We start from the raw sequence: 12,142 nt of genomic DNA, 5'->3' as shown, positions 1-12,142 counted from the left end.
AACTGTAAGAATGCATTCAATTTGTATCCATTCAACACACACACACACACACACACCATTTACCATCATGAGAAATCAAAGGTAGTTTGACTTGTAAATACATTATTGCACAAATTTAATGCATAAAAAATATATATTTTTTGTATGCTATAATTTGCATGTTAATTTATACCCAGATATTTCCCAACAGCTGACTTGCATTTTCTCACCACTTCCTTTTAGCTGCATGTTTTCCTTTATTTTGTTGAGTCATTGTTGCAGTCTCTGTGTGGTTACTCAGTAGTAAAAGCTGTCTTTTGTCTGTCCAGGGACGTTTGCGTCATGTGACCCCTTCACAGTCAGAACACTATGCCTGTCACAGGCGGTCACTGCAGGCTCTTTTGTTGATCATGTTGATGTTGCAGTTTCAGCTGAAAACATACATTTGATCTTACTGTATGGCACACACATTATAGATTGAAAAAAAAAATTTGGGCTAGGAATTCTACTAGGTTAGAAATATGAGGAGTGAATCGGAAACGTTACTGGTGGTGGCCTGGTCTTTGAGACTTATTTTTTCTTTAAAATACAATTCAGAAATCTCTGGGTAGCTCAAGATTTAAAAAAAAAACGAATCAATAAACAACTTTGATATCAGTACTAACGTGATTTATATGAGTGGATTAGCTGTATTGCTGTGATGCAACCACACTGCCATCTACAGTAGTATATGTACAGTAATAATAATAATAACAGTACGAGTTTATATGTTATTCATATTTATAATATTTTATAATATATTGTTTATTTGAATATTGTGAAGATTCATAACTTAAACATTATCATAAAAAGTTTCTTAAATTAAAAAAAAGTTACAAGTTAAATAAAATAAAGTTAATTAAAATTAAATTTAACCTCTTTCGTATCAATAACCAATCATTGTCAAAGGTGAACCTTTAAGCCAATCAGCTTTGGCTATTAATCGAGCGTGTCATCAAACCTGCGTGTGGTAAACCCATAGGGTAAATCCTACCGATGAAAAGAAACTCTAATCAATTTCGATATCGGTTAAATCCAAAATATTAGGATTTCATAATAATACGGCTACAGGTCAGAAAGCTTAACTCAATAAGGAGCGGAGGATTAAGTGTATCGACACGGTAAGTAAATATTAACTTTTTTTTTTTTTCGTAAGAGCGGGCGCAGTCAAAAGTAAATTGAATGGGTCTTGCTTCCGGTGTCCTCTGCTTCCAGCAGCTCGTTTTGCTGCTTGCTTTTGCAAACTGATGTGTCTTACCACATTATTTTAATATATTGTCTTAATTATAAATACACTGGGTTGTAGCTCAAAAAAATCTGACCGTTTATTGCACTTTGTTATTCTTCTCTTTATTTCCCTACTGTGGCTTATGAAACAGCTCACAAAAACAGCTTACTTTCGCATTGAAAACATAAGGTGGGTAAAGGCACCTTGGCTTTTGAAGATTTCATATAGAAGCGATCTAGTGTGTATACAATGCAGAGCCAGCGACTCCTAGGGGTTGAAATCTGCAGACTCTTGGATAAAAACCCTAAAGGGATGAAGTGGAGGAGAAATACAGCTGCTTCTCGCCATGCAGTCAAGAATGGTTTACACGTGTGGGAGCATGCACCTTAACATTCAGAAGAAGCTTTATGTCAAACCCCAACCCCATGCAGACCACAATGTACCATGGAAAGAAAGGGAGAAATTTGAAATGTGCTTAAACATAATTTTAAGATAGCTTGAAGATATTCTATATTCACTCAGTTTTTTGTGAAGTAATGTAAATGAATTGCTCTATATCTGTATCTAAATACAGTAAATGTATAAATACAGTTTTTTGCGGACACAACATCCATTGCCTTGAAAGAGATTTTTGCTGTAGAGCCGCAGATGTGACATTGGCGATGTAGGGGTTTAAAGTATCAGACTGGTATGTAGACAAGGCTTCACATGAGGTGCTCTGATGTCTCTTTATAGTGGTAAAACATAAAATATAATTTGTTTCGGGTAAATCTAACAAGTAATCTTTGGTCTTTATTCAAAAGTAAGAAAATTTATAAGGGGCAATACTGTTTTATATAATATTTAGTTTCATTTGTTATGTAGGCTATATAGGCCTACACATTTCCCTGAACTACATTTCTGCCGCTATTAATATATTTCAATGAAAGCAAAAAGAGGCAGTTTGATATCATATTTAATCTTGTTAGAAATATACAGTGAGGAAAATTGCATTAGCCAAGGCTAGCTGACTGATGTTATTAAGTACTCTGCTGTTTGCAGAATTACTGGACTTGCATCGTCCCGTCCACGAGATTCCACACTCCAGAGTCTAACCTGCAAAAGGTCAGGGTTTGATTGCGTTCCCTGGCTGGTGTGGTGACCGCCTGGAAGAGCGATAAATTTAGAGGGACCTACAACTGTTGGCAAACTATCTTTGCTAGAACAACGTGGCAAATGGGATGCATTTTTAAAACATTCTTGTATTGTGTTTTGTCTAAAGGTTTCTTATAATACATCAGAAATATCAGGAGCTAGGAGATGCCTCTGTTATGAAAATGAATATTTTTAAATGGCAGTTTATTTGAGATTTAGAAATGATGACCCAGTCAAATGGTTTCGCTTGTAGCAAGAAGAAAATGTAGCTTGCTCAGGTTCCTGTTAAATATTAGCAGAGGTCAATGTTTAAAAACACAATACTGTGCTTGTATGTAACTGGAAAAAGATTAGTGTATGTATAAAGGATCAATATGTTCTCAGGTTACTTTTAAAAACCATTTCCTTAACAACAATCACCTTAATCAACTTTATATTTAGTGTAATACCAAAACCAATATCACTTTTATGTTTGGATCATTATCTTATTCAAACTGGTAAAAGCAAATGACTTCTGTTTGAGATCAGACCCCTTTGAGACTCTTTAGGTCAAAACCTCTGCCCCAATAATGTAAAGGTGGAGGGGCCATTGGGGCTGCTTTGCTGTCTCAGGGCCCAGACAGCTTGCTATTATCGATGGCAAAATGAATTCCCAAGGTTATTGGGATGTTTTGCAGGAAAATATGATGCCAACTGTCTGCCAGTTGAAGTTCAACAGAAGTTGGGTAATGTGACCACAATAATCCAAAGAGGGAGGCTCGACAATTAATTAATTTAATTAATTCCTTACATTTGTATAGTGCATTTCTGGGCAATCAAATTGTTGAAGAAATCTGTGTTAAGACACAAAGGGTTTTCATAATTTTTCTGACAATGAGAATCAAGACCAGGTTACAATCCTTTATTTGCAGTGCATCGTGAGTCAAGCAACATTTGTCTTCATTGAGTATTTAATTAATGGTATTGCTTAATGTATATAAAATAAAATAAAAATCAAGTAATGAATTACACATTGCTTAAACAACTGATTTTGAGATGAATAAAAAATAAACCTATGGAAATATATTTGGAGTACTTCAGCACTGAGGTAAAAATACACTGATCAGTAATGCTGGCTCTGATAATAGTGTCTCATACGAACTACTGTCTACATGCTACAAAATGCTGCATTTTAGAAAAATTTGCATATTGAGTCCAAACGGGTCAGAAAATAGCATTAAAACATGGTCTGATTATCCTTCAACCTGAAATCTGTAGACCTCTATTACAATTTCTAACAAATCGCAGAATCTGCTAATTAAAAGTATTCAATGTACTGAAAGATGTTGAGGTACATTACCTTTCTTTGTTTTCAGTATCAATCATTCTGGCTTCATTCAATCAAGAACAAAAAAAGACACCGTTAAACGTACAATCGTAATGACTTTTGACACATCACAGCATTCTGTAGTTTAGCAAATGCAAACTTACACGTGTAAACATACATCTTCATAATCTTTGGTTTAACACACATTTCGGGAGTTTGGGTGAAAAACAATAAAATGAACTATTTTGTATTTTAATGAAATTCAACTAGCTTCGATTCTGGTTGTGTCCTCTGAGTTTTCTCATCATTAATATAATGATTATAATGATTTATTCTAGTGTGCAATTTTGATAAAAGCTTAAAATATGATGAAAGATATAATGATTAATTGTTTAAAATGGTATAATGACAAACTTGTCATGCTGGCATTTGTACTGTATTTTATACATTCGAATGGCATGGTATAATGTATTTTACTAATGTACTTTATACAATGTTCAATAAGATGACAACATTAACATCTGAACATGTTTTGTGTATTATATCCGTTTTCGCTTTTTTGAGAATATTATAAACTGAGGCCAAAAATATTTTCTGATTTAAACCATTAGGCTAAGAATTATTTTCACCCTCTAGCACAAGTCACTTCAAATAATGATTATTTGATATAGTCTAATTCTTTTAAGTTTAGCTACTTGGTATTTAGCTATTTCGACAAATACAACATTTGGCCAGTTTAGATTTTAAAGCTTGACATGTGTATATAATATGTGGATCTTACCTCATTTAGGTAAGTTTTGAATACCCAGCGCTCCCTGACTTTGAAGTGCTCTGATAGCAAGTATAGGTTTAAGTGATAAGCTTGCTAATATACTTCACAGGAAGCATCTGGGTGTCAGTGCTTTGTGAAACAGAATGCATAGATTTAACCTTTCCTGTCAGAAAATAAAATAAAATGACAAGTTAACAATCATCGAGCATTCATTCAGAACTGACTGAAGATTGTGCAAACAAGCCTTACATCTAATCTGCATTAGCATACAGCACCGTTGTACCATTGTTACAATCTTCATTTTTCATTTTATGCAAATCATAAAATTAAAAAAAAAAGACTGATTGATGATGTGCCATCAAAGTGGCTCTTTATCCACTTTTCATTAAAGGTGAAGTGTGTCATTTTTCTAATGTGAGATTAGAATTTTTCTGGTTGGTCGGTAAGTGTCAGAAGTCTGTCTGAAGGACTTTTATTTTGAAAGTGCTAACTCCTGTTCTCTGTGTTCTCTGTTTACTGACTTTGTGTAACAGTTCAAGGAATATAGTATGCAGAAATTTTAAACCGAGTATTACAATAATTTTTTCTATCCTGTTCAAATTTTTTCATATTGATTCATTTTAAAACTATTAATTTCTAATTTAGTAAATATTGTGCAAAAATAAAAATTTTAAAGGATTAGTTATTTGGTATCTTCAAATCTAATTCTCATACATATTTATCAGCCATTGCCAACAGTGGCTTAACAAATTATGAGTTTGGGGCGGAGCTATCTGTTTTTTCAACCAATAAAAACAGGAGGGTGTTTGGGAAATCTGTTTGAAAATGATTATTGTTGTTTTTTGGCAGTTCCATCTGTTAGTGTTGCAGAAAATACACACTTCACCTCTAAATAGAACTGAAGTTCAACAAGAGTAGAAGAGCAGTCAGGATGAAGGCGTTTTGTAAAGGCACAGCACTATCTCTTATGTCTTTGTAGACTTTTGATTCCTCCATTTTCTCCTCCTCTACATCCTCTTTTATCATGTTGTCCTCCTCTGTCTCCTCCGGCTCTATGCTATCACAGCGCTCTCCTTCATACCCCTGGTAACAGTGACAGCGGAACCTGTCAGCCAGCATCTGGCGCTCGTTCTTCGTTTGATCGAGGACGGTCACGGTGAAGGTGCCATTGCGATTAGACAGGATCCGATAGTTGCCGCGGCTCAGGTGCAGGTAGTGTGGTGCCTGTGGGTCTCTACGGACACAGCGACCATTGTTCTGACACAGTAAGTGGCTACAAATTTCTGCTGCCTGTGTAACGTTAGTGATGTACTGACCCAGTCTATAGTTCAGAAAAGCCTTCACTTTGGAACAGTTGTGCTGAGGGGACACAGGAAGTTACAGTAAGTGAAAATTGTTGAATTAAACTACAGGAAGCTTAATGCAAACTTTGCTTTGTTTAGTAATGCACTCTGTATTGAACCAGAACTCAATGTGAACGTTATATAGTATTATGATTATTTTACCTGGTGTCATTTTGCTACAGAAAAAAAAAAGCTATAATGGGTTTTCAATAATTTTTCTGATTCCATGAACCCCAAAATATGTTGGTCTCCTTAATACAGTGGTTCTCAGCCAGTGGGTTTTTATTGAAAAAAATGGTTCTTGTAACTTCTAGAATCACAAAATAAACTGTTTCAAGCATCTATGAGCACAAATGTCTAAATTATCTTAACATGTATGGGGGCTTTCAAGTCAAAAGTCTTAGAACCACTGCTTAACAATGGATCACCTTGTAAAATTAGCTGTATGTTTTGTTATTATTCCGATACACCTGCCTGCAATTTTCAAGTCATCATGAACACCTTGATTACCTGGTTTAGGTGTGTGTGCGTGCGTGTGTGTGTGTGCGCTTATGAACAAATATCAAAATATTTCAGGTGTTAAAAATCTCACCCTTGAAGAAGTGAGGTTAAGATCTCCCCAAATGACGAATCCTGCAGCACCCAAAGCAGCACTTTCTCCTATTGTATGTATCAAGTCCTTCTGTCAAATCAAAATGAATAAAGAAATGAATGTAAATTTGTATCATTAAAATGTTTTTTACTGACAAAGTAAAAAAAAAATATATATATATATATATGTATGTATGTATGTATATGTGTGTGTTTGTTTCTGGACCACAAGAGGGAGCTCTTGATTTTATGACTCACAGTTTGTATGTAAAGTACAGGGGTGTCCAAACCTGTTCCTGGAGGGCCACAGTCATGCAGAGGTTATCTCCAACCCCAATTAAACACACCTGAACCAGCTAATCAAGGTCTTCAGGCACACTGGAAACTTCCAGGAAAGTGTGTTGGAGCTGGTTGGGGCTAAACTCTGCAGGACGTTGACCCTCCAGCAATGTAAAATTATGTAAGCGTTATTATCATCATTTGTTTTTGAACATTTAACACATAGAAAATTCAAACTGAGATTTTTCTTTGGGAAGGTTGAAAGCAAATTGTATTGGGGACATGTGCATGATTGCCCAAAGTACATCTTGTTATATTCAATCAGAAATCTAAATATATGTTCCTACCTGGGTCAGAAAAGCCATGGCCTCATCTCTATACCCCAAGCGTGTGTATACAAATGTAGGCAGCTCATAGGGCTCTGAGGTAAGGGAGGCCAGTCGCAGAGACTCCAGTACCCTGTTCTGTGAGAAGTGCAGGTTGCGAATGCTGTCCATGTGGCCTTTGCGTATAGCGAGGGCTGGGAAGAAGGCAGTGCTGCTGTTCCACAACCAGAACAGCTGGTCATTACGATGGCTCTCCTGTAGGGGGCATATGCCACTGTAGTTGTGTGCATGTACATTGTAATTGTGACAGTCAGGGTAGAGATAAAAACCCCAGAGTCCATGTGGACGAGTTTGTGTACCAAGCTTCAGCGTGCCCTGCATGAACTCCATGGCACTCTTCTCGAAGCGCAAGCGTGCCAGCTCTTCCACCTGTTCCTCGGTCACATTAAGGTAGGCCTGTGCAATCAGCTCTTGTGAACGCTGTCGGTAAATTTCTTTCTTGTGCCAGTTACGATTCCACTGTGGCCGCCAGAATTCCCAGTCGATCACAGCCAGGCCCCGGAAATCTTCAGAAGGGATGAAGTGTGCTATGTCTTTTCGGGCTTTGTGCAGATGTGCTTCAAGGCTGCTGTTCTGAGGTAGGCCTCCATTGATGGGAACCCCTTGCTCGTTGTAAAAAGGGTAGTAACCCAGGCGGTTGGCATAGAAGATGGTGACATTCTGGCCCGTGTGGACGGCTCGTGGACTACCGCTGATATGGAAAAGTTCAAGACTGACATTGATATTGTACTTCAGCGTACACATATCCAGTGGAGCATTCCAGGCTGCCAGGAAAGGCTTGCGGCCCACCAGAGGCAGCTTTGCAGGTTTCTGGCAAAAGGCAGAATGGACCAGGATCAACAGCCAGGAACAGATAATGGCACAGGCTACGGGCACAGTGTGATGTTGCAAGGCCCCACGGGGCACACCGGGCATTCTGCTATGTGACTCAGCACCACCAACTGTCAATCATCCTGCGAGGGACAACAAAGAAGTAAGGTAAGTAGAACACAGGGTTATATAGTGTTTGCACAATAACTGGTACATTTACATTTAGCATTTTTTATCCAATATCTATCCATGGTAGATATTTTATCAGTGCATGCACAGCTTGAAACCATGAACTTGTTATCCATGATCTGCTGATTTAGCAGCTGGTTGCTCTTAAGTTAAACAATAGTTTAAAGTAAATATAAAATGTCATTCGTAAACAAATTAATTAATGTAGTGGCTGTAGTCAGAGTAAAACGGGATATTCAATTAATCAAGATAAAGGATGGGAGTCTGGACCTGATTTTTTTTTATTTTTTTTTATTGGGAATTGATTTGGATTTTATACCAGTAATGAGCCAAACATGAATACAAGTCAAAATAATACCTAATTAACTATTTGTTAAACAGTAGACACTGCAACCCATATTATTTAAATGAAAAAGTATTTTCAGAGACTAAATTATGAAAAACCTATTAGGACAAATGTTGTTTCTTAAGAATAACATGCACTGAATTGTTTGCTGTACTGAGTATTAAGAATGTACATCAGTTTCTAATTTCATGTTGACTTTAAAAGCTGTCTTAAATGCATGTTAAAGCTAATTTTTATTTTATTCTGAGTTCTTAGCAAGGAAAAAGCGATAGTAAAATTTGGCAGTAGCTTGTAAAACTGAAAATTCTGAAAACTTTGAAACTGAATGAACATACAGTATAGACAGTCAAGAAATAAATCAAGACTCAGAAGAAATTGTGTTACATGGTTAAGGTTTTCATCTTTAAGATGGATGTGATGCCCTTTGTACAAAGTCTTAAGCCAAGTTAACTGAGCAAAGTAGGGAGAGGTCAAGCATAAACATAACATTTTGTTCTTCAGCTTGGTTTGATTATGAGTCAAATGTTACTTTGGGGGTTGCAGTCATCAGTCAAACCAGCAGTTAACCACAAGAGTAATGGCCAAATCCAGCCACATACTCTCACCAGTGTGGCGCCCACATAGCCATAATCATAGCTGTCCTCGCCACATGCCCTATCTGCATGCTAGAGCATTAAAAGACAAGACCAAGGTAAAGGGTATGCATTTTGTTGCATTAGATATAACCAACTGGCATCTGCAAACAAATACTCTACAAATACTTTTCTAACAACTAACACTTTTCTGAGCTATGCAATGCTTTTTACCAGCTAGTGTCAAGGTGAATTTAAGTAGATGTCTTAAGTCAGATACTCTCAAGAGTCCAAAAACTCATCACTATGTTTTGAATTGGGAAAAATTTGAAAATTGTGGTCCAAATTTGTTTTAAAATGTTACAAGATGTTCTCTATTACTGGATAATCAGCAATTTCGGATTTGTCGTAGAATAAGGCATGGAACCATTCAGTAGTAACCATGGCAGTAACACATGTATTGGAAGGTCATTAATGCCTTAATGTGCTAAATCAGAGGTTGAAATATTAGGTATGTTTTGTGGAATGTTGCGGATTAAGGCAAACTGTGGAGCCCATTGGTGGTTGTGTTATTGAGTGGAAAGAGCCTGACTGAGAGCGCTGTAGCTCCTTTTTCCCCTAGGACTGGCGCCTGGCCCGTACCATGAGGGGGAAGAATTAAACCACTTCCTGCATAATAAGACCTCTGCCTTGCAGAAAGCTTTACAGATGATCTTCACGGCATTTGTGTATAGAATACATTCAAACACTGATAATGTATAAAAGGCTTTGCTTATAATACTGTAATCCAGAACGGGCTTGTGACAGAGGTTGTTAAAAATGGAGAAGAGGAACTATCCCACATGTGATTATGTCTAAGTATGCAAGAGAATTCAAGTGGGGGGAATGAATAAAACTTTCCACAAAGCTTTAGGGTTAGCTGTCAGTGAAAACACTTTTTCTGAAGAGATGAACTTTTCTGAAGAATTGAAGTAATTGTGCCTTTACATTTATATTTATTTATTTATGAGCTTCCTCAAACCCTCAGCCCTCTCTGGCAATAATTAAGAGACGTGGCTTAGTGAGAGTAGTTTTTATAGAAAACTTTTAGGCGACGACTTCAGAGAAACCACAAAAGGCATGGATAATACCTGATGCCTGGATTTCGATGCAACTTCATTCAGTCCCATCCAAATGTGAATTTGATCCAAATTGGAAACATAAATATGACTGAGCCAGATTTACAACAGGAGACGGAAAGGTTTCTTGAATCGCCATAAAGGAACCTCAGGGCTCCTCAGAAGATTTGTGGTTTAATATTTGTGGCTCTGAGGATGACGTGAGGCAAGTGTTTCAATTCAATCATTTGTTTGCCTCAAATGAAATAAGATGACATTCTTTGACATCCAGCTTTCATTGTCATTACTGATATTTTCCATTTGATCTTTTATCAAAGTCACTGGAATCCAAAGATCACACACCGACATCACAGATAAGAGGTATAATTATTGCTGTGTTTGATGCTTGAATGGTAAACAAAACCTTAAAAAGAGAATCTTAATCACAGTGGAACCCAAACAGAGTTCTACGTCAGTTTAATCTGAGAGCATGTTTTGGTTTGAGATGGCTTGTTTTCTCTTAGATGGTAAGGATAAGTGATCTCTTCAAGATCAAAGAGTTGTATTTTGGGCACTGCTAAAAACACTAAGCAACTTCTAAAGCTACCTTTATGTAATGCTGACAATGAAATGGTATAACAACACTATGCTTTTAACATATACCAAAAGAGGCCTTCACAGGGATCATGGGCTCCGTTGACATTAGAGGCAGTCAATTTCTCCAGCATCATTGGCTGTCACCCAAGAAAAGCTTTTTATTCCGAAGTGTGTAATCTCACTTGATTAAATCACTTCAAAATATTTACAGAGCCACTGTTCAAAGACCTCAATGGTGCTACGCCACATTTCCTGACAGTAAACTTTAAATTAAACCCTTTGAGGAACATGTATTTGGAATGAGCTAATTAGGTTTTCTTTAATTTGATTTCCTTTGCGGAGAGGTTCTGCCCTACAACTTTCCCACTGTTGAAAATCCACTTTAGAATGCATTAATATTAAAATTCTGGTCGACAATTATTTTCATATTTTGACAGATAACCGATAACATCTCTATATTAATTTTATCTAAAAATTGTATTTAATGTATGTGTAAATTTACAAATTCTTACATCTATTTTGTATTAAATATATTTTTACTATATTAAAATGTGTGCGATTTCACACTGTTTTCAATTTAGCCATAATGTTTTGTTTGAAAAACTGACATTTTGAGATTTGGGTTTAACACTGATTTTAAACGGTTAGTGTTTTAAAATATTTACATTACATAAGCATTAAATGATGGCAAATGTAAAAATAGAGAAATTGAGCATGATTAAATATTCAATTTTGATATTATATTTCCAAGCTTTATATTTCCAAGACACCGCATTTAAATATATATCAAATTTTTATCAAACTTTGCAATGCTGTAACAGTCATTCAAAAACATTCACTGATGTCTGGATACAAAGTTTGTGCAGGAAAGAAAACAATGAATTACAGAGTATACTCAACTGAGAACAACAGTCAACAATAAAAATAATGCTATAAGAAGATGTGCCTACTTTTGTCATGCACTTTGTTTTGAAAGTGTGCTGATGTCAACAGGGTCATATGAAGTTGTGTGTGTATATATATACAATTTTGAGTCACAGTAATTAGAGGTCACTCACCTGTTGATCCCACGCCGCTGCTTCAGTCACATATGGCTGATGATGCACTACACACACCTCTCTAAATCTACAGTGCTCTAGCATAGTTTTCTCTGTCTGCTGAAAAGCCTACCCAGTGCTTACTTATATACACAGCCAAGAGAGAGAGAGAGAGACAGAGTTTTCTGAGAGGGAGGAGAAAATAACCACAGAGCCACAGCAAGAAAACCACAACACTGCGATTAGAGTAGAGAAGGAGGGAGGGAGGACTCCAGTCTAAATCCCATTGAGTGTGTGTGAAAGGACATTTTCTTGAGTGTGTGTACACATTTGATCCTCCAGACACCGTGCACAGCATCTTACCCTCATCCACATCATTCAGCATTAGCCAAGTTCATCATCCTCCAATTACCTGGCTGTGTTCACAAGGGATTTTA

General features: G+C 36.6%; 1 protein-coding gene and 1 long non-coding RNA gene across 2 annotated transcripts; one reads left to right on the top strand and one right to left on the bottom strand.

The window, feature by feature from the left end:
- The first annotated feature begins 980 nt into the window (after positions 1-980).
- On the top strand, positions 981-5,608 carry LOC113066981 (uncharacterized). Its single transcript, XR_003279246.1, has 3 exons — positions 981-1,139; positions 5,308-5,402; positions 5,525-5,608. It is a non-coding gene; the product is annotated as an uncharacterized LOC113066981 (long non-coding RNA).
- LOC113066980 (hyaluronidase-4-like) lies at positions 4,869-11,819 on the bottom strand. The gene is made up of 4 exons (XM_026239149.1): positions 11,727-11,819; positions 7,019-8,010; positions 6,394-6,483; positions 4,869-5,817 (listed from the first exon to the last, which is right to left on the bottom strand). Exons 2-4 carry the CDS (start codon positions 7,970-7,972, stop codon positions 5,347-5,349), a joined length of 1,515 nt encoding a protein of 504 aa, XP_026094934.1. The 5' UTR covers positions 7,973-8,010; positions 11,727-11,819; the 3' UTR covers positions 4,869-5,346.
- Between the last annotated feature and the right edge of the window lie 323 nt (positions 11,820-12,142).

Source organism: Carassius auratus, chromosome 50 (genome assembly GCF_003368295.1).
Source record: "Carassius auratus strain Wakin chromosome 50, ASM336829v1, whole genome shotgun sequence".
Lineage (NCBI taxonomy): Eukaryota > Metazoa > Chordata > Actinopteri > Cypriniformes > Cyprinidae > Carassius > Carassius auratus.
This window is presented reverse-complemented; position numbering and strand designations above follow the sequence as displayed.